The following is a 23,345-nucleotide window of genomic DNA, read 5'->3' on the forward strand; positions in this document are numbered from 1 at the left end:
GCTTTCTCCTATTTCTTTCCAAATGAGTTTTATAATTTTACACTTGGGTATGTGATCCACTTTGAGTTACTTTTTGTATATAGTGCAAGGTATGAATCAAAGATTTTTTTGTTTTGTTTTGCACATGAATATTTACTCATTCTAGTGCCATGTTGAAAAGGCTGTCTTTTCTTCTCTAAATTGCCTTTGCACCTTTGTTGAAAATCAGTTGTCCATATACTCGTGGGTCTGTTTTTGGAATCTCTGAATAGTTTCATTGAACTATTTGTCTGTCTTGATGTACCTTTCTTGATTACTGTAACTTTGAAGGTGAAAGTGAAAGTCATTCAGTCCTGTCCAACTCTTTGTGACCCCATGGACTATATGGTCCATGGAATTCTCCAGGCCAGAATACTGGAGTGGGTAGCCTTTCCCTTCACCAGGGGATCTTCCCAACCCAGGGATCGAACCCAGGTCTCCCGCATTGCAGGCGGATTCTTTACCAGCTGAGCCACAGGGAAGCCCAAGAATACTGGAGTGGGTAGTCTATCCTTTCTCCAGAGGATCTTCCCGACCCAGGAATCAAACTGGGGTCTTCTGAATTGCAGGCAGATTCTTTACCAACTGAGCTATGAGGGAAGCTCAGCTTTATAGTGCCTTAAAATCAAGAAGTGTTAGCCCTTCAGCATTTTCTCTTTCAAAATAATTCTGGGTATTTTCAGTCCTTTGCATTCCCATATAAATTTTAGCTTATCAATTTCTACAAAAATAGTATGCTGGAATTTTTATTCAGGTTACACCAAGTCTGTAAATCAGTTTGGAGAGAGTTGACAGTTTATCATTAAGTCCAACTCATAAATATATCTCTATCTCCCATTCATTTAGGTCTTCTTTGATCACTCTTAGCAGAATTTTGTGGTTTTCAGATGCAGAGACCTTGCATATCTTCTGTCAGATTTATTGTTAACTATTTCATATTTTTATGCTAGTTTAAATAGTGTTGATGAAAAATTTTTTTAAATTTCTAATTCTTCATTACTGACATAGAGAAATACAGTTGTTTTGTACATCAATCTTGTATCCACCAACCTTCCTAAATGTTACTAATTCTATGTCAGTTCTTTTTTTTTTAATGTTCTATTTGGCTGTCTCAGATTGTAGTTGTGGCATGGGGGATCTAGTTCCCTGACCAGGGATCAAACCCAGGCCCCCTGCATTGGAAGTACAGAGTCTTAGTCACTGGGCCACCAGGGCAGTCCCTATGTCAGCTTTTTAAATAGATTTCTATCAGGTGTACCATATGGACAATCATGTTGTCTATGAATAGAGACAGTTTTACTTCTTTTCCAATCTGTATGCCTTTTATTTATTTCTCTTTCTTACTGCACTTCCTGACTAGATCCTTCAGTTCTGTGTTGAATAGAAAACATGAGAGCCAACATTCTTTTCTTGTTCTTGATCCTTAAAGGGAAAATATTCAGTCTTTCGCCATTAAGTGTGATGTTAACTGTCAGTTTCTTTGATGACCTTTATCAGGTTGAGGAAATACCCTTATATTCCTATCCTTCCAAGAAGTTTTTGTCAAGAATGTATTTTAGATTTTGTCAAATGCGTTGTTTTTTTAAAATTTGATTTCTAGTGCTGTTTCTGTTTTCTAACTAAGTTTTTTATTTTAGGATAATTGTAAGATAATTGTAGATTTACATACAGGGGCTTCCCAAGTGGCTCAGTGGTAAAGAAACTGTCTGCCAGTGCAGGAGACACAAGTTTGATCCCTGAGTCAAGAAGATACCCTGGAAGAGGAAATGGCAGCCCACTTCAGTATTCTTGGCTGGATAATCCCATGGACAGAGGAGCCTGGTGGCTGTAGTCCATGGGGTCACAAAGAGTCTGACATGACTGAGTAACTAAGCACATAGTATTCAGGTTTTCATGCAGTTGTAAGAAATAATATAGAGAGATCTTTATAAACTTATACCTAGTTCCCCACAATGGTAATATCTTGAAAAAGCATATAGCATTACAAGCAGCATAATACAATAGTGATGTTGACATAGTCCACTGATCTTGTTCAGTTTTCCCCAGTTTTACTTATAATCTGTTAAATGTTTCTTTAGCATTTAATGAGATGAATAATATGAATTTTTTTCCAACTTGCTAATGAATTACACTAATTAGTTTTAGAATTTTAATCGATCTTTCATTCCTAGGATAAATGCTGCTGGGTCATGATATATTATCCATTTTATATGTTGTTGGATTAGAGTTATTAAAAGTTTGTGTACAAGTTTTGCATCTACATACATGAGAGGTATTGGTATGTAGTTTTCTTCCCTTGTAGTGTCTTTGTAAGATTTCAATATCAGGGTCAGAATGTTGAGTTGGGAAGTATACTCTTCTCTTCAATTTGCTGGAAGAGTTTATATAGGATGGTATTATTTCTTACTTAAACATTTGGTTGAATTCATCAGTACAACTCTCTGGGTCTCCAGTTTTCTTTGGGGGAAGATTTTAAACTACAAATTCAGTTTTTAAAATAGATATTGGGCTATTTAGGTTATCTCTTTCTTCTTGACTGAGTTGTCTGTTTCATCTAAGTTTTCAAATATATTGTCCTTTTAATATATATTGAATCTGCAGTTATGTGACTTCCTCATTCCTAATTTTGATAATCTCTGTCTTTTCTTTTTTCTCATCTGTCTGGCTAGAGATTTATCAGATGTGTTGGTTGTTTCAGAGAAGCATCTTTTGGTTTCATTTCTGCTTTTCAGTTTTCTGGTTGATTGATTTCCTCTCTTTAACTGTATTGTTTCCTATTTTCCTGCTTATTTTGTGTTGAATTTGCTCTGTGTCATCTAGTTTCTTAGTTAGAGGCTGAGATTATTGATTTGAGACTCTTCATTCTAACACAGGATTTTAGGGTTATGTATTTCCTCCTAACTGCTGGAAACTCTCTGAAGGGAGTATGCTGGGACAACTGTAGAGTTCAACTTTGTGTTTTTTATCTCTTAAGGATTAGCATTCTTCATTGCCTGATGTCCAGTGTCTTCACAACTGTTGTTTCATGTGTTTTGTCCATGTTTTGCTGCTTGTTATTTCAGAAGAGAGAATAATTCTGGTGTTTGTTACCTTTGTCTCTGGAAGCAGAAGTTCTAATTCATTTATTATTATTATTTTAAAAAATCCAGTGTCTCCTAGAACTACAGAATGAAGCTGTATTCATGTGGACTGCTGAACTGGAAAATATAGCCACTCTCTGCTTTAAGGCTTTGGAAAACTCTAACTATGGGGTACGAGTGGCAGTGTCTAAACTCTTAGGAACAGTCATGGCTACAGCACTGATGCCAAAACAAGCAACAGGTATCATTTTCCAGCCCCCAATCTAGACTGTAACAGGTATTTGAAGACATATGGAATGCTTCCTTTTAGATGACTTACTACTTCTAGGCAAGTCAATTTAAAGAGTTTAAATTGTTAAATATGCTTGTCTACATTTCATAAAATAGAAGTTCCCACATGGCTTTTTCCTTGATATGGTCAGGACGTTTTTTATGATAATACTGAACGAGATCACATGTAGCAAGTCTGTTGGACATTTAAGCAAATAAGATTTATGGAATGGTTTTGTATCCATCCAGATGTACACGGACTAGAATCTGGCAGAGTAGATCTCCTTTCATAGTCAAGTATTATTTTTCTTTTCTTGACCATTATTATAAGGAGAATCGAAGGCAGTGTTGATTTCCCGTTATTTCTTCTGTGCCTCATAGTTCCATAGAGATGCTTCAGGGACAGCTGTGAGTAGATGTTGAGCGAACCCAGCTCTGCTGTTGTCCCCACGCCTACTTCATCTCTGTATTGTAGAAAAAGACTCAGATTGCAGGTTCAAGTCCTAGCTCTTACGTTTATTTGCTGTGAAACCCTTTGAGCTTTGGTCTTTTCATCTTTAATGATAATTATTTCAATCTTTGAATTAGGTAGCAATGATAATGATGATAGGTAACATTCATTAAGTGCTAACTATGTATAAAGCACTGAATTATAGCAGAATTATTTTATTTAATCCTCTCAAAAGCCCTATTAATCCTGAGTACTGCTGTTATTCTCATTTTATAAACAAGGAAATTGAGGCTTAGAGAGATGGTGTCATTTGTGGTGTAATGCGTGTTCTATTAAGTGAAATCAAAACCCAGACATCAAATTCTAAAGTCCGCGTAGCTAATCATGAGCTTTATGCCTCTTTTGCAGAATTTTTGTGAGGATTGTATTTGCTACTCTGTATGAAAGGACTTTATGAAGTAGGACAGCTCTTTACCAGGGGTAGCAAGTTGGTTGCAGTCCAGTGACATTTCAACCCATAGGTTAACTGTTGTACAGAAAGCATGGTCTTGACAAAGTTCCATTGCGTCCATCTCAGTTGGGAGTGAGGGCTGTGATCAGTGAGCATTACCTGCCTTGGGTGTACTTTGTCCCTCTTGTGTTCCTCGTATAAAGTTAGCCTGATTGTTAGACTATTTTGGCGTAGATTTATTGAATTGTTTTTAATTTGTACCGCCTTCCTTTTTTTTTTTTTTTTTAGCGTTTTTTGCTTCAAAATTAAATTTGTTTTTACAAATACTTTGTAAATTGTAAGATTATAAGAAAATAAATGACTTGGTCTTCTTTGTAGTAGTTTAAGTATCCTTAAAAATAATTGCTCGAGTTTTAAAGCTAGATTATTAGAAAACATTTAAATAATAGCAAAATATATTTGCTTTATAAATTTGCTTTTTTTTCCTGAAAGTAATGCGCCAGAATGTAAAGCGAGCAACCTTTGATGAAGTCTTAGAACTCATGGCCACAGGATTTCTGCGTGGAGGGTCAGGTTTCTTAAAGAGTGGTGGAGAAATGTTAAAAGTTGGAGGCTCTGTTAATCGTGAAGTGAGAGTTGGAGTTACACAGGTTTGTAATATATGTGTATGAAAGAATCCTGTTCATATCACTTGTGAAATTTCATCTAAGACTTGTACTAAGTCATAGCACATACAGAGATTTTTAATGCTATCTAAAATTTAATAAATAAAAAATGTCTTTCAAAACATGTCTCTTACTAAATGAATGAATTACATTCAAATTGTAAATTGCATGCCTATATGGAACGTTAGATACTTAACAATGTGTGAATAAACCTGCATCTCCTACATCTATCTATCTGTAACAAAATTTTCCCGAATTTTGCTTGGCAGAAAATCAGATGTAGAATAGTTTAGTTTTAATTGAAATTTTATTCAAGTCTCTTGAGGAATTTAGATTTTAATGTTTTCAACAATGCTTGTAGCTAAAAATATTGGTTGGTACTTTGGATTTATCATCATTGCTTAATCATCAATGTGCTTATGAAGTTAAACCTTACGTGAGATAATTTCAGAATAATAAGTAATACCAAATAAGATATTACAGTTAATAATATAATAATAGTTAACACCTAATACAAAGAGTGGACACAACTGAGCACACACACATTAAAGTGAAATGATTTTTCTGTGATCTTAGTCAAAATCATCCAGTTATACCTTGTTCCAGAAACAAATGTAAAATGGAAGTAAACCATTTCAGTCTAATAGTCATAAGCAAATGTTTTATAGCTCTAGGTCAGCATTTATTTAGCATGTTGGTGCTTATTACTGTATCATCTTCATCAGGGCTTCCCAGGTGGCTCGGTGGTAAAGAATCCACCCGTCAGTGCAGGAGTTGCAACAGACATGGGTTTGATCCCTGGGTCGGGTAGATCCCCTGGAGTAGGAAATGGCAACCCACTGCAGTATTCTTGCTGGGAAAATCCTGTGGACAGAGGAGCCTGATGAGCGACAGTTCATGGGGTCACAGAGAGTTGGCCACGACTGAGTGCACACACGGACACACAGAGCTCACCTCCATCACCTTCATCCCCAGGGTGATTTTACCTTTTCTTCCCACTCACACCACTCTCTCTCTGTTCTTCATGAAGCTATTATCCCAAGAACTGTGTTTAATTAAAGATACTTCAACCAGTAAATTCTGTGCTACAAATACTAAAAAGGTCTCAAGTTTTAAATTTTCTCAATTGTAATCTCAAAGATAAGTTATTTTTCATGCTGTCATCAGTTATTTACGTAGTTGTTTTATCTATAATTTCAGTTCGTGGATATAAATTTACCTGAAGTTGTATCTTAATCTGTTTACAGGCATATGTTGTTTTTGTAACAACATTGGGTGGCCAGTGGTTGGAGCGTAGCTTTGCTACATTCTTGTCTCATGTACTTGATCTGGTTTCCCATCCTCGGGCAACACAAACACATGTGGAGGCTGTGTATTCCAGACGATGTGTCTCCTTTATCCTGAGAGCTACCGTGGGCAGTTTGCTAGGTGAAAAAGCCCAGATTGCAGCTGCCAAAGAAATATGCCAAGCGATTGGAAAACAAATGAAAGCAGTAGGTAAGAACTGATGTCAGGTATGTGTTGTTGATTATTTGTCATTTAGTTCTTTATTGCTATCCTTAATAAATACTGATCTGATTAGTTCATATCTCTTTCTGGTATGTGTTTTTTTTTCTTCTTTTTTTCCACCACACCATGCAGCGTGTGGGATTTTAATTTCCCAATCAGGGATTGAACCTGCACCCCATGCTTTAGAAGCATGGAGTCCTAACCACTGGACCACCAGGGAAGTCCCTGGATTGTGTTTTAATAGTCATTTTTATTGTGTACTCTTATTTGATATTAAAACAACATATAATTACAGTAAATTGGAGTTTTTTAATATTTGGGTAGTGTGTTTGTAAGATTAGGTTTTTTCTGTTTGTTTTCTATCACCTTTACCGATTTTATAGCTCTCCTGGTATGCAGTAGCATATTGAGGAATCTTTGCGGAATAACCTTTTATGGTTTTTCTTCTTGGAGCCTGTTGTTTTATAAATACATGTTGTTTTCCCCACCCTTATTAGGCTTGATAGGAAGACTTAAAAACAGTTTTAACCCATTAGAGAGTGTACTGGGAAGCCTCAGTAATTCATAATTAAAAGAAACCCTCTTCTAGGCAGTATCAATTTTATAACTTTTTCAGATTAACAAATCGTTGTTGAGTATTTGAGATTGCAAAGCAGTAATTCAGGTTTTGAACAGTGAGTTGGATAAAGTTACTGTCTTCATGGTGCTTATAATACAATTAGGGAACTAATGCAAGGTAAAATATAAATTCTGTGAGATAGTTTATCACTGTTGTGAATATACATAAATCAAGAAAATTATATTGCCTAACAGATGTCTTTAGAAATAAGAATTTAATGACTGTATAATATCCAGGACTTTGTAGTTAGAGAATTAGTAATTTCTTATAAAATTAATGAAAGTGAATTTTTTTGTTATAGTTAGTAGCTTACTTAGGCAAACCATATTTTAAATGGACTAACTGAAAGTTAGGAATTAAAAGATGTTCAAATTAATGAGGTATTGTTAGATATGTTAAAGTAGTAATCTGTGCTAGATTCACAACTTTAAAGATACTTGTTTGTTGATTCATTGAAGAAATGTTTGAGTGCCAAAAACACTGCCAAATGGTGGGAGTGAAATGGCAAGCCACACAGATAACTCCTGTTCAGGGAACTTCTAATTTAGTAACCAAAAGAGAGAGTACATGCATTTCCAAGTCCAGAAGTATCTAAGGAGAAAAGAGGTGTTTAATTTTAGTCCATAATGTATTCATCTGTTATTTCCTATTATTCTATATTTTATAGCCTGTTAATTCATAATGAATGTAAATAAGATAAGAAAGTTTGTTACTGTCATTTCAGGGTCTTAAGGTCATAGATTAGTCATTTGATTTTTAAAATGGTAAAAGAATTAAACACAGTGCTATCTGGAATTTATGGGCCAGGATATAGTCTTAATTAGTTATTTGACAAGGAGATTTTAGTTGTTTCATGATTAAATACATATCAATTCTACTGGAAGCTAAAAGATGGGGGAAAGCGTCGACAACATTAATGGAAACTTTGAGGAACATCCCCGTAAGAAATTCTAAAGTCACTGTCTTTACAGATACTCTTTCTGGTCAGTAATTTGACAGTGATGCTACCGACACATTGCAGCTCTTAAAATAGCAGTGATGATGATAGGGTAACAATAATAGCTCCTAATGTTTACTGAATGTGTACTAAATCATTTACTGAATGTGTGCAAAAATCATTGATTTTTTTTATCGTTGTAATTTTGATTTGTGTTTCCCTAATTATTAGACATACAAACAGAGTTCTTAACAGTCAGGCATTCAGCTTGTGTAATTTAATAACATAAAATTGTATAGATCAAAAAATTATTTCACGGTTTAATTCACCCACATTCCGTACCTGATTTTGTGCTTCCAGAAGCAGTAGTGAATGACACTAGTGGGGAGAACAAGTCTGGAGCAGCAGACATTGCGGCAAGCCAGCATGTGATGGTCTGTGCCCTGCAGGAGCTCGGGAGCCTGGTGCAGAGCCTGAATGCCACCGCGTCCCCTCTTATTCAGGAAGCATCTATAGGTGTGCTGTTCACTTATAGGCTGGAATATTTTTTTCAATATTTTTTTAAAAGTCATAGATGTGATTGATAAACTTCCAGTTGGTTGCTTAACATGGTAGTTAGCAGTTTAAATCATCCATTAAAAGTTGGGTTTTATTTAGGATTCACTGTGATAATGAATCTTGAATTAAATATTAAAATAATGCTTTGAGAGACTGAAACAGTCATGGTAGTTTTGTTTCTAAACTTTATTGAATACATCAGCATTTTATAATTCATTAGATATAATTGTACTATGTTCTTTGTAGAAAACTTTCTTTTAAAGTACTTTCCTGTTATGAGTTGAGATGTGTGTGTTTTTTGGCACCAGTTCTGAAAGTATCTGTGTAAAATTGTAACACAGTATTGACGATGGTGTTATACATAGTCTTTAAACTCATTAAATTGTGTGACTTCATTAAAGAGTAATTTTGAGTATTTTTTTTTTAGGTCTTTTGGAGACTGTGACCTCAGTGCTTCTCCATCCAAGCATGGCAGCTCGACTTGCTGCTGCCTGGTGTTTGCGCTGTGTGGCTGTGGCATTACCTTTCCAGTTGACACCATTTCTAGACAGATGTGCGGAACGGCTCAACAGCTTAAAAACTTCGCCAGAAGCTGTTAGTGGATACAGTTTTGCAATGGCTGCTTTGTTAGGTGGAGTTCATCAGTGTCCTTTGGGCATTCCTCATGCCAAGGGAAAGGTATGACAAAGATCCTAAAATTTTAAGTGCTAACCCATGGGCTTTATTTAGTCTTCAAACACCTTCTGTGTTTGATGTTGAGCTGATAATCAAACAAAAACAGTTTTACTGTGATAATAAGTGACATAGTATTCTGTTTATATGGAGTAATGCCGTGCTCTCCTGTGCTCAGTCACTTAGTCGTGTCTGACTCTTTGTGACCCCATGTACTGTAGCCCATCAGGCTCTTCTGTCCATGGGGATTCTCCAGGCAAGAATACTGGAGTGGATTGCCATACCCGCCTCCAGAGGATCTTCCCAACTCAGGAATCGAACCCGGGTCTCTCACACTGCAGGCAGATTCTTTACCGTCTGAGCCACCAAGGAAGCCCGTGAATACTAGAGTGGGTAGCCTATCGCTTCTCTAGGGGATCTTCCCGACCAGGAATTGAACCGGGGCCTCCTGCATTGCTGGCGGATTCTTTACCAGCTGAGCTACCAGGAAAGCCCATATGGAGTTGACAGACCCTAATTAAAATTTGATATTTACTTCTATTATAGGAATAATAGGTTTTGTCTGGGTATGGTATCATTTTGTGGTTTATTTATTTTAGATATTAAAAAAACCTTATACTGATTCTTTGGAAATCAGAGCTTTTCTTTGGAGTTTTAGAAATATAATTCACATTGCTATATTCAAAATGTCAAGAGAATGTGCTGTTGCCATAGGTAGCATTTTGGTAATACTTAATAAAAGTTGAATAGCTGTCATGAATCAGTTACCTTTTTTTCGCCTTTCTTTCTGCTATACCGTGTACTACTATGAAGATTTTCTTCTTAGGAATATAAGTGTTTATATAAGTATTATTTGCAACTTTATATTCTGCTAAATTTTTTATTTTTTCTGGGTTACTCAGCCCATGTCCATTCAGTTTTGTGACTTCGATAGCTACTACTCAAACCTGGGCTTCCATCTCCCTTTGTCATATGCTTGTCTCCTACTGATTTTCCTTCTTTGGAGTCTTTTTCTCCCATCTCTTCCATATTTTATATTTCATATTTTATATGTGCTCAAAGACCCTTTGAGACTACCGAGGATCAGAATAAAATATAATCACCTCTGTATGCTCAACTAGTACCTTCATAATTTGCCTTAATTCTTTCCTTTCATTCTAGTTTCCCATTGCGCTCGTCAGACTAGCCACATTGATTTCTTTCCAAGCTTTTTTTCAGCCTCCGTGTCTTTGCTTATGCTAACATCTTACATTAGAATTTCATCCATCTTCTTGTTCACCTGCACCAAACTTAGCTGCTTTGTTTAGAAGCCCAATTCAACTTCCATCTCTCCCATGAAATACCTTCAAAGCTACTCAGTGTGTGGTAGCCTTTCTCTTTGCTGACCAGTGCATCTTTACTGTTATTCTGTCATTTGATTGTACTTCCCTTTTTTCCTGTGTCTTCTCTAAGACTGTAAGCACCTTAAGGTTAGCTTAATGGCAAACTTATAATAAGAGTTCAACAAATCTTTAAGTGTAGGTTTACAGTGTTACTACTAATAGCATTTATTAAGTGATTACATGGATCAGCACCATTCTGAGTGCTTTCTTGTATTAACTTATTTAATCCGCACGTGAGTGACGTTGGTTTTCCTGTTATTCCTATTTTAGCAATGAGGCATAGAGATGAAGTTATTCTAGGTCAAAAAGCTAGGAAATGACAAGCTGGGATATGAACTCAGGCATCTTGGCTCTGGAAGTCATATTCTTAACCACTGTGCTGTTCTGGGTCTTCTATGAGTCAGCAGTGCAAATGGGATTGATTAGGTGTTGATGTTGCCTCTTTAAAAGCATGTTAATAGCAACAACAATAAAAAAAGGACAAATTATTTTTTAATAAAAGTATACTAGCTCTGTATTTTCTTTTTTGATCTTGTTAACTTGTTTAAATTAAAATGCAGTTCTAAACCTCTCTTGCAGATGGTTGTTAGTATTGCTGAAGATCTCTTACGAACTGCTGCCCAAAACAGCAGGCTGTCTTTACAGCGCACCCAAGCTGGATGGCTCTTACTTGGAGCACTCATGACTTTAGGTACAACTCTAACTGAGTAGGATTTTGTCTTATTCTGTAACTGTCAGTAGACTGTAAAGAAAGTTTAAAAATATTCAACTTCACATTCTAGACTTTGAATGAGGCTGTAAAATGATAATGATGTTTTTCTCATCATTTGGTATGAGATTTTTCGGTAATTTCTGTTTATGTACAATTAATGAGAAAGCAGAAGACACTGTTGTGTCTGACTCTTTGCGACCCCATGGACTGTATATTCCATGGAATTCTCTAGGACATAATACTGAAGTGGGTATCCTTTCTCTTCTCCAGGGGATCTTCCCAACCCAGGGATGGAACCCAGGTCTCCCACATTGCAGGTGGATTCTTTACCAGCTGAGCCAAGTTTCACCTTTCCCATCAGAATAGCCATGGTCTATCTGATTAGCCTATTATTCCATGCCCAAAGTGAAGGCTAGTGACGTGATTTTAGTAGGATGATAAAGTCACACAGTAAACAATATCTCTTGTTGGCGTTACATCCTTGGGGTTATTCTTATGCACTTCACTATCCTAAGTGTTATGACAGATCTGAGATGCAGATAAAGTTTAGCATTCTACATAGAGCAGAAGTACATGTTATCACTGTGATAATATATGGTATCAATATGTTATCATTGTAATAAGATGTGTCCAGTTTTTACTTCATATTTTCGGCTTCTACTATAAAAAGTGTGTGTGTGTGTACTAACTGCAAAGTTACTAACGGCTTGATTTATCTACTTTTTGAAAATTGAACCTTGATCTGGTTTTCTAAAGAAAATAATAAGTGGTAACTTTTTTCCAGAACATTATGTTAAGTATGTTCGGTGGTATATTAAATGAATTCCTTAACAGTATAAATATAGGTTCCTACTTCTAAATATACTACTCCATGAAAATTAACCATATAAATTGCCCTTAAAATGGAGTAGTAAATATTTATATGTATGTGTTTAGGAACGGGTGTATATGTTTGTATACATATATGTTTATAGAAAAGACATCATGAAATATGTCCCAGATAACTTTATTGTTGATAGAATGTAATCTGTCATTCTGAACATATTTGAGTAATTTCTTTTAGATGATGTTTTGTGGATTTATGTTGGGTGTTATAAATATTGTTAGTTTTTAGATGAATTTTGCTGTGCTTCAACAGATATATATTTTACCTACAGAATAAAAAACATTTTGAAAATGTTAGAGATTAAGATAGAGATAAGAATTATTGTTAAAGCTTATTTGGGGCTCTTTTCTATGACTTTTTTTTTTGTAGTGTTATATATAGTATGGTTTTGTATTCCCATTTTCTTGGTTAGGACCGTCTGTTGTTCGTTACCATCTACCCAAGATGTTGTTATTGTGGCGAAACGTTTTCCCTCGTTCTTTAAAAGAATTGGAGGCTGAGAAGGCCCGAGGCGATTCTTTTACCTGGCAGGTAACATTGGAAGGTCGTGCTGGAGCTTTATGTGGTAAGAACTGAAGGGATTGCACTTTCACAATATTATTTTCTCAATAAAGTATTTGTGAAGTGAAGGTAAATCATTGCTTCAGTTTTTTATTTTGCTATATGATGATGAGTTTGTAGACTTTTACATTTAGAAAAATACTTTGTAAATAATCTATACCAGTTTACTAATTTTGTAATAAAAATGAAGTTAAGTCTTTGAAAAGGAGGTTAGAGTTTGTGCTCAAACAGGAGCTAGAACCCAGGCCTCTTAATTCCCAGTTACTGCAGTCTTCCACCTGAAGAAGCACTGAGTCATCATGTAAAAAAGCCCTTATTTAAAGGAAAAAAGAAACTCACGATTACCAAGTTTACTGAGTTTACAGTTAGTCTTTTCATACAAATATCTGTTTTCTCCTATCAGATCTGCAAAAGTTGATACATTTTTTAGATATCAGCATTTTCAAGAAGTGTGAAAGAAAGTTGTTTTTGTTTAGGAGTCAGCAACTTATAGGAAAGGCTCAAGTTTTGTTTTATTTGGGAACTAAAATTACACTGAGTGACTATCCTTTTCTGTTTTTTTACTTTATTTGAAGATGGAAAGTACTTCTTTTTCCGAACTTTGGGAGACGGTTATGCACTTAACCATAAACACGGCAGGGCAGAGTGTCAGTTTTGTTCCCATATTATCTGAGAGATGGTAGCTCTACTGCTAAAGAGCCAGCAGAGATACTTCTGCTCCCTGGGACGTTATGTCCACTCCTGGTTCTCTTCTGCAACAGCTCTCTTCTTCAGTCATCTGAGTTCACATGGGTCACAGACCTCTGAGTTCTCGCTCACGGGAACCTTGGCAGACATCGTCCCTTCCTGTTTCTGTTGTCCACTCTTCTAGCTTTTCTAATGAGTGTTCTCTGTCGTCGCAGTCGGTTCTTCTTTTGCTTTGACCTTGTTTTAGAACCTGATGTCTTGTAATCATTAAAAATTTTAGGAATCTTTATATAACTTTATAAATTGTTCGTCTTCACAAAAGCTGTTTCAAATCAGTCTTTTTAAAATTTTTATCTAGCAATGAGGAGTTTTGTTGCACATTGTCCTGAACTCCTAACTGAAGATGTGATTAGGAAATTGATGACCCCTATTGAATGTGCCATGACTATGATGTCACAGTAAGTAGGCAATTAGAACACATTAACATCCAATTTTATATATTTAAAAATTGCCGTGTTTTGTAATTCCCTATACTGTCATATAGAAAATGTACTAAACTTTATGTAAAGTGACTTTAAAAATTGTAGTGATATAGATTGAAATAAAATTGTGTTTTATAGTGTCTCTTACTAACAGTAAAAGTCACAAAATACACTAAAACAAAAATATAATACTTACAAGTGTACTTTGACGGTACGTTGATATCGTCCGGATATCATCTGGATATCACATTGATTTGACTGGAAAAGAATGTTTGTAAGTACTGCTTATTCTAATAAGCTGATACGAATTATACTTTTGACATTTTAGCATTCCCTCTGTAATTAAAGCCCATGGAGCTCATCTGAAAGCTAGTGCTGCCATGGTCCGTTTAAGGCTTTATGATATCTTGGCGTTGTTACCTCCAAAAACTTATGAAGGTAAGTAAAATTTGTGGATGTTTAATAAAAATTCTTCATTATGCCTTTCCAGTTCTTCACAATATCATAAGAGTTCTGACCCTGGCTACCCCACTGACTCACTATGCAAAGGAAGGCCACCATTTTCCTTTTCATCATACTGAGTAGCTAACACTTGGTGAGCACTGCTGTGTTCCAGGTCCCATCCTAAGCCCTTTATAAGTATTGGCGTCTTTGACTCTAACCACAAACCTTATGAGGCTAAAATATAGCTTTGTTTAAAGGTGAAAAATCTTGGGTACTTAAAGGTTATGTAGCTTGCATAGGTCTGGGAGGTAGTAGCAGAGCTTGGATTCAAACCCAGCTGGTTCATATTCAGAGTCTATGATTTGATGACTATCCTAACTGTTATGATATAGCCAATAATTTAGGAATCTGAAGGGAGAATATTAATGTACTTTTGCAGAAGTTAAATGTCATATAAAATGTTAATATCCCAGTGCAACCATGCCTGAGAATTTTGATATGCTCTGGTTCAGTGTTTGCACATCATCGAGTAATTAATAGTAAATAATAATCATATTTAACATATTTAAAATAAAGAACCTTTCCTGAATTTGAGTTTTTTATTTAAATAATTTGGACTAAAGGCACAATACAATAATGAAGAGGTGCCATTATTGTGTATTAAAACCAGCAATGAAACATTTAATACTGATTTTTCAAAAAAGGAAATGGGGATTTAATTATTTTACTTCTGTTGAACGTATTGCTGCTCTTTGTAGGTAATGATTGTCATCTTCTTAAAAAGTATTATTTTTGATCTCATCTGAAGTTCTGTTTTATAGGCTCTTTCAACGCACTTCTTAGAGAACTGGTAGCAGAATTCACTTTGACTGACAACTCAGCCAACACAACTACTTCCCTCCTCAGATCCCTCTGCCACTATGATGATAGTGTTCTTCTTGGGTCCTGGCTTCAAGAAACTGATCATAAATCAATTGAAGACCAGGTAGTAAACTATGCATTGAAATGATTACTAGCTTGATTGATAAACAATGGTACTAGTATACATTCTCATTTAAAAAGAAAATATTGTAGACGAAGGTTTACTTTTCACTTATCTCTCTTAAGACATTTAAAAATATCTTCTTAGTGGTGGATAAATAAGGAGAAAAGGTAAGCAGCAATAGTTAGAATTAGGTGAATCGTCTTCATTTAATAGTCTGTGTATTTAGGTATCCTGTGGTTGCTTTTGCAAAGATCTAGCTTTTTGGTTGTTGGTGTTCTGTTTTGATTTAGTTTATTTTGTGACAGAGTAGAGAGGAATAAGATTTAGTAGACTGAAGATTTAGAACCTTTTTTGCACACTGAATACATTATTTCTTATGTACTTTTAAAAAACAATTTCTAAAGGTCACTTTAAAAAGCTTCTTTGTGAGTTTAAGTTATTCCTCATGTTGTATTGCTTACACATTTTAAGATGGGTACTGTAAAAATGTTTTAGAATGAACAAGATTTTTTGAAAAATTGTATCAACTGTTGTGACTTTTTTAGATAGCCAAATTGCATCTTTCTCTGTTTAAACATCTCCATAGGTAATCATTCTGATCTTTTATTATTACCTTTTCTTTCTCCTCTGTTTTACTCTTCATGCCCAGGACTTGGTAAGTGAATTTCCTGAAGTAGGTTTCGAATGATTTTTATGTCCTCTCTTTGCAGCTCCAGCCGAACAGTGCATCTGGTAGTGGGGCTCTGGAGCATGACCCATCCTCCATTTACTTACGCATACCTGCTGGAGAAGCTGTGCCTGGGCCGCTTCCCCTGGGAGTTTCGGTCATTGATGCATCCGTGGCTCTTTTTGGTGTAGTGTTTCCTCACGTTTCTTTTAAACACCGGTTAGTACAAAGTCAATCAGGTAATTTTAGTTAACTGTAAATTATTTTTAAGTAGTAGATTTTCCCAGAAATGAGTTTCCTTCTATTTCTCGTTCATTAAGTGTTTTTATTGTGAAAAGATGTGGAATTTTGTCATTCTTTTATTGCATCAGTTGAGATGATTTGGGGTTTTTTTCCTTCATTCTATTAAGGTGACGTATCACATTGATTAATTTTTGTCTGTGGAACCATTCTCAAATTCCAGGAATAAATCCCACTTGGTCATAGTGTATAAACCTTTTAATGTACTGCTTTGGTTTGCTCGTATTTTGTTCAAGATTTCTGTGTCAGTATTCGTATTTGTAATTTTCTTGTAGTGTCTGCCTGTCTTTGGTATCAGTGTAAAAGTTTTCAAAATATATTCTGGATGCAAAAAAAAAAGTTCAAACAATAGTCTCACAAACATAATAACATAAACTGCATGCAGACTCCACATAATTTGAAGCTGTTTTTCAGGTTTGAGCCCATGGCCTGGCATCTAATAGCTATTGTATTGCGGACCAGGTCTTATACAACAAAATTTTCATTGTAATAATTTGCCGGTTTATAAGGCATAGTAGGTTTGCCTGTATCTCTAATTAGGGACAACAATTTTCCAAATCTTTTGATTTTGTTGCTAAGAAAGTAAATGAATGGGAAGTCTGCTCCCTAATATAACATTTGTCAGATGGTTAAAGTCTGGAAATTGAAATACTAAAGTAACTGATTCTTTTTTTAATGGGAGCATTTTAGTTTGCTCTGCTTTATGTCCACAGACACTGTACTTAACTTTTAGGTGCTTTATACTTATAGTGATTTTCCCAGAAGAAGGACTAAAAATGAATTAATGTAAAATCTTCAGAGATAGTTAAGGTTTTAAAAACTATGCCTCAGGAAAATTGTTGTATTTGTTTTCAAAAGGTAGCATGTCTTTAGGTTACTTGGTTAATTGTGTTTTAACTTGAGGGGAAAATTTTAAATATGGAATTTCACTTTATCCAGATATCTTCAAGAACATTTGGTTGCCACATGAATGCTAAAGACTTAAAAGTGAAAGAATCTTACGAAGCATCTATTTTAATGTTCTTGTTTTAAAACTAAAGAAATCTAGGCCTGAGAGCTTGTGGTTTGCCAAAAATTATACAGCTAGTTGTGAAAGCTGTAAATAGAATCCAGGATTATCTTAACTTTATTAAATCACTTGTGAAACAAAATGAAGTAAAAATAGATAATTCTATCAAAAATACAATATATAATATAAATATCCAGGGATGGAGGAATCAGTGAATACATTACAGTAAGTTGATACACTGAAGTATGTTTTACAGAGGCAATGTTTTGATATCAGCAAATGCTCACTATATAATTTTAATTGAAGAAGGTAAAAGACAAGAAGTGATTGCAGTTTCGATTTTAAAATATGTAAAAATGTTCGGTGGTTATTCCTCAGTAGTAACTTTTTGTTGATATTTTTCAAATTAGAAGAAATAAATACTTTATAGAAGGGGAAACTTTTTTTTTTTTGAGTGTGCGTTTGAGATCAGTTTTAGTTAGGCACACAATGTTTGATGGCCATGTTGGAGCACATGTACATCTTCTTAGGTGTGTGCCTGAAAGCAACGTGGACCGTACCCTGCTTCCTCACCATAGATGTGGGTCAGTGGCAGAGGGTGTGCACATGTCAGTCCGAACAGGTGTCCTCTAAGTACCTTTGACTGGGGTACCTCCTGGAGGAGAGAGAGTTTCTTCCTGTTGGGTTTTTGAAGAATGCTTTGACGTGAGACCTGTGGCCTTTTATAACTGAGCTTAAACCCTTCCAGTGAAATTTCCCTAGATTCCTTTGCCCTACTCCCTTTCCTTTTAGAAGAATCTGAAGTGACCTCATTCTCTTTAATCAGAATAGTCTCAAATAGCTGTAATTTGGGGAATAGGGGTAACTGTCTCATTTTTAAAAAATGAAAGAGTGAAACAACCAATTCACCTCTGATTTTTCTCATTTAACAAAAGTAACCAAGCTAAATCTTTAAATAAAATACAAACAAACTCCCAATCAGCTTCCAAAAACAGGGCATGAGGTACTATTTTTTTCTATGTGTGAACATTTTAAAATTTCCAACCTGAAAATCTTCCGCAGAGATGCACAGCTAATGATGGTTATTCTTTTCAAGAAACCTTGAGCATCTACTTTGTTGCACACTGAGGATGACTCAGTTCAGTTTAGTCGCTCAGTCTTGTTCAACTCTTTGCCACCCCATGAACCGCAGCACGCCAGGCCTCCCTGTCCATCACCAACTCCCGGAGTTCACTCAAACTCATGTCCATTGTGTCGGTGATGCCATGACAACCATCTCATCCTCTGTCGTCCCCTTCTCCTCCTGCCCTCAATCTTTCCCAGCATCAGGGTCTTTTCAAATGAGTCAGCTGTCTACATCAGGTGGCCAAAGTATTGTAGTTTCAGCTTCAACATCAGTCCCTCCAATGAACACCCAGGACTAATCTCCTTTAGGATGGACTGGTTGGATCTCCTTGCAGTCCAAGGGACTTTCAAGAGTCTTCTCCAACACCACAGTTCAAAAGCATCAATTCTTCTGCGCTCAGCTTTCTTTATAGTCCAACTCTCACATCCATACAAGACTACTGGAAAAACCACAGCCTTGACTAAACGGACCTTTGTTGACAAAGTAATGTCTCTGCTTTTTAATATGCTATCTAGGTTGGTCATAACTTTCTTTCCAAGGAGCAAGCGTCCTTTAATTTCATGGCTGTAATCACCATCCACAGTGATTTTGGAGCCCAGAAAAATAAAGTCAGCCACTGTTTCCACTGTTTCCCCATCTATTTGCCATGAAGTGATGGGACCAGATGGCATGATCTTAGTTTTCTGAATGTTCTGTTTTAAACCAACTTTTTCACTCTCTTCTTTCACTTTCATCAAGAGGCTCTTTAGTGCTTTACTTTCTGCCATAAGGGTGGTGTCATTTGCCTATCTGAGGTTATTGATATTTCTCCCGGCAATCTTTATTCCAGCTTGTGCTTATGCAACCCAGTGTTTCTCATGATGTACTCTGCATATAAGTTAAATAAGCAGGGTGACAATATAAGCCTTGACATATTCCTTTTCCTATTTGGAACCAGTCTGTTGTTCCATGTCCAATACTAACTGTTGCTTCCTGACCTGTATACAGGTTTCTCAAGAGGCAGGTCAGGCGGTCTGGTATTCCCATCTCTTTCACCTTTTTCCACAGTTTATTGTGATCCACGCGGTCAAAGGCTTTGGCATAGTCAATAAAGCAGAAATAGATGTTTTTCTGAAACTCTCTTGCTTTTTCAATGATAACTCAGATTATGACCTTATTTTCTGATTGAAACTTAATATTAGTCTCTTGTGTTGTGCCGGTTAGTAGTTTCATTTTTGTGTATTAATTCAAAGAAGGGGAGAGCTGTTTTAGACCAGGGAATGAAAATAGAGAAGTGATAGCATGGGGCATTATTTGTTAAACAACTTGTCTTTTCTCTGTTTTTTGAGCCATATTTGAATAAAAAGTATTGCTAATGTAATCTTTATTCTATTATAGATTACAGATGTTGGATCACTTTGCTGAATGTGTTAAACAAGCCAAAGGTGTTCGCCAGCAGGCAGTGCAGCTTAATATCTTTACAGCTGTACTTAGTGCACTAAAGGTATTTACTTTTAAAACATAGTAAATGTTCTAAACTGAGATTTTAACTAATGCCTTTAGTATAGTAATTCAGGCATACCAAGACTATTATATAATCTCTAATATTAAGTTGTTAATCTATAATATGGTAATATTAAGATATTACTGTTTTAAAATAAAAGGGTAACAGGTAAAGAGTTTAAATGGGCATGAGTTAAATCATATTTTGTAAACATCAGGGAAAGGGATGTAGGCATTGGTTATGCAAAAAAGATTTGTGCCATTTATATAATCATTAATATATGTCCTCTTTAGAGACTGTCAGCTACCAACCTCTTGAGTTTCTTAAAAAGGAGTGGGGGGTCATGGTTCCCCTCAGTGACTGGAAGGCTAGCAAACAACTGTAATGTTGCTGTGTAGTATACTTTTATTCACAGGTGTGCTTGCTAATGGCTCTGCTGTAGTTAACACTTTCCCTAGACAGCATGACTTGGATTTTTGGCCTCAAGTAAATAAGTAATTTTAAGTTCCAGGACAGTAAGTATAACTAGAACCAGAGACATTAACCTTTAGTATGATGAAGAAATTTTGTCAGCATTCATGCTTTGTTACTTAGTCATGTCTGACTCTTTTCAACCCCATGGACTGTAGCCTACCAGGCTCCTCTGTCCATGGGATTCTCCAGACATGAATAATGGAGTGGGTTGTCATGCCCTCCTCCAGGGGATCTTCCTGACCCAGGGATAGAACCTGGGTCTCCAGTATTATAGGCAGATTCTTTACCATCTGAGCCACCGACATTTAGTTACTGATTATTCTTACCTCACTTTGTCTTTAAGTATCTATTGGATATATTCGTTGTGACATAATTATCGTCTCTGGCATTTTTATATAAACGTATCAGGATTTCATGTTCATCAGCCCTTTTTCCTTCCTTAAAGTTAGAATGATAAATTTCAATCAGTTAATAACAGTTGTTTTAATAACACAGTGTCCTTTATATATAAAAACAACTTTTAAGTATGCATCTTTGGAAGAGACACTCCTAGGTATTGTTGGTTTTAGGGCTGATTCAGCTGTAACTGTGTTACGTATCATGTTTGGAAATCATGTTTAGGAAAGTAATTGCTGTCAATTTAAAAGGTGTTAATTCTAAGCATATTATATGCATGGGAAAGCTGGCTGAAGAGAGTAATGTATGAAGGTGTTAATTTACAAATATTGCAGTCCTTTTTTTTTTTTTTAATAACCATAGGGCCTCGCTGAAAACAAAAGTACTTTAGGACCAGAGGAAGTTCGTAAATCTGCTCTGACACTGGTTATGGGGGCTCTGGACAATCCAAACCCCATCTTACGATGTGCAGCAGGGGAAGCTCTTGGAAGAATGGCTCAGGTGGTTGGAGAAGCAACTTTTATTGCTAGAATGGCCCAATATAGCTTTGACAAGTGAGTCTCTGTATCAACAAGTAATTTTCTCTTATAGTCAGTGATGTCGTTTAGATAATCCGTAATCATTATTAACCGAACCATGTATTTTCTACAGGGTACATGCTTTCAATGTGGTGTGGGTTTCTTTTTCAGCTCTTGAATGTTATATAATGGAATAAGGAGGTTTGCTAATAAGGCTTTCTCTCAATTATGTGTACTTTGCTCTTAATGAGGTGCTTTGAAGTTCTTTTCTCTCATTTCTGCTCCCCCCCACACCACCATAGCAACTGTTCTTTCTGTTAATATTTCACTTTTTGGACAAGCCATTCATTTTCTAACTACTAAGTTTATCATTACTTAAATTATTTCTGAAATGGGGGATATATTTAGCATTGGCTTTTAAGAATTTTGTGGCATATTGATTTAAAAGAGTGACCTCAGAGATCCAGATAAATGTGATTAAGATGGTAAATACAGTTATTAGTGACTGTTGGTTGTTAATCAAGTACTTAAGTAGAGCAGTTGAAAATCAAGAGTGGGTAGGAATTAACACTTGAGTAATGTAAACTAATCATTCTTAAGTATGGTATATGATGAGTATTAATTATACTAAACTACATCATGATTATTAACAAGAGAGAGTTTGGGAGAAGCAGTGGTTGTGAAGTAGTAATCCTAAAGAAGTGTTTTCTGAACTCTTGTGCATCTGAGAGCTGTCTTCACACACAAGTTTGGTGGGTTGAGGATAATGCCCCAGTGTTATTGCTTGACTCACTAAGGATGATACAAGTGGGCAGAATACAGTCAGAATATTCGCAGACACTTAGTCTTCTGCAGGATGGCTTCATTTTTTTCAAGTATCTCTTATTGATCCTGAAATCAACTTTTGTTAAAGATATTTTAAAAGAACCAGTCTTAACTACCTGTTTCGTGGTTTGTGTTCTGTTATTAATAGTAAAATTGGAATGCATTTCTTTGGAAAACTCTTGAATGGTTAATTTTTCTTTAGTTACCAGGGGTTTTAATTTATATGTCTTCAATACCTATCAGAGTATCTGTTTCATACCTAATCTGGTGAAACACAAGGACATTTCATTCATATTCATACCTGCCCGGTTAATGGTTTGCAGGTATTGTCAATGCTTAGTTTTTATTATGATCTAAAATTAATTATTACATAGATTTTAAGCTACTCATTTTTTTTCGCATTTTAATGTATCTGAAACTGGGATTTGTCTTAAAAATCTCCATGAAGTGTTATAATTATTAGGCAGCATTCTCACTTTGACATCTCTGGGAAATGTATATTCTTATATCTTAGATTATTTACTTTATGGAATAGATAATTTTTACTGACAAAATTGGCTCAACTTTCATTTTAGCTCACTGACATGAACTTTGAAAAGTAACCATGTGAAGGAAGCTTTCTAATCTGTATAATGCTTTAGAATGCACAGATGTCATTCATTCTTCTTTCATTCCTCAAAACAACTGCTATGTAGGAGTAATGATAATGTTTTGTTTTACAGATGGAGAAACTGAGGTATAGAGAGATAAAGACCTCTTATCCAAGGATATAGTATATTAGAAATATTGCTAAAGGATTTCCCTGGTAGTCCAGTGGTTAAGACTCCACAGTCGCAATGCAGAGGGATCAGGTTCAATCTCTGGCCAGGGAAGATCCCACATGCTATGTGGTGTGGTCAAAAAAAGACAGTGCTGCTCTGGATGCACTTAGTTCCCTTCCTTCATCAGTACACTTCCTAATGTCTATTCTATCTTGACAGCATTTGTATTTTTCTTTGCCATAGGCAAACTAACCAACCAGAGGCTTGGGATGGTTTTTCATCCCTTGACTTTATTTCACTTTTACGAATTTAATTATGGATGGTTTATTGAGAGTTATAATACAGTTTGTTTGTTTTTTTTTCTTTTATTAAGTAATATAGTTTGAAAATGTAATCAAAGTTGCTTTCTAGGCTCCT

General features: G+C 35.6%; 1 protein-coding gene across 4 annotated transcripts in view; it reads left to right on the top strand.

The window, feature by feature from the left end:
- The window catches only part of HEATR5B (HEAT repeat containing 5B), a 97,067-nt gene that overhangs the window by 13,695 nt on the left and 60,027 nt on the right, over nt 1-23,345 (top strand). For 3 of the 4 annotated variants that reach the window (XR_016038616.1, XM_088841540.1, XM_088841541.1), the window contains exons 6-19: nt 3,168-3,339; nt 4,763-4,920; nt 6,183-6,432; nt 8,361-8,516; nt 8,986-9,236; nt 9,452-9,619; nt 11,192-11,303; nt 12,623-12,775; nt 13,817-13,916; nt 14,269-14,378; nt 15,206-15,369; nt 16,080-16,255; nt 19,849-19,954; nt 21,188-21,378. Coding sequence is in view for 3 of the 4 variants with exons in the window: in XM_088841540.1 (XP_088697666.1) it covers nt 3,168-3,339; nt 4,763-4,920; nt 6,183-6,432; nt 8,361-8,516; nt 8,986-9,236; nt 9,452-9,619; nt 11,192-11,303; nt 12,623-12,775; nt 13,817-13,916; nt 14,269-14,378; nt 15,206-15,369; nt 16,080-16,255; nt 19,849-19,954; nt 21,188-21,378 (2,267 nt within the window). In the remaining variant the exon portion in view is untranslated. The remainder of the gene's footprint in view (nt 1-3,167; nt 3,340-4,762; nt 4,921-6,182; nt 6,433-8,360; nt 8,517-8,985; nt 9,237-9,451; nt 9,620-11,191; nt 11,304-12,622; nt 12,776-13,816; nt 13,917-14,268; nt 14,379-15,205; nt 15,370-16,079; nt 16,256-19,848; nt 19,955-21,187; nt 21,379-23,345) is intronic. The other variant, XM_055399485.2, reaches the window with a different exon arrangement.

The sequence above is a fragment of the Moschus berezovskii genome, chromosome 11 (assembly GCF_049115385.1).
Source record: "Moschus berezovskii isolate FMDL1 chromosome 11, NW_MosBer_1.0, whole genome shotgun sequence".
In the NCBI taxonomy this organism is placed as follows: Eukaryota; Metazoa; Chordata; class Mammalia; order Artiodactyla; family Moschidae; genus Moschus; species Moschus berezovskii.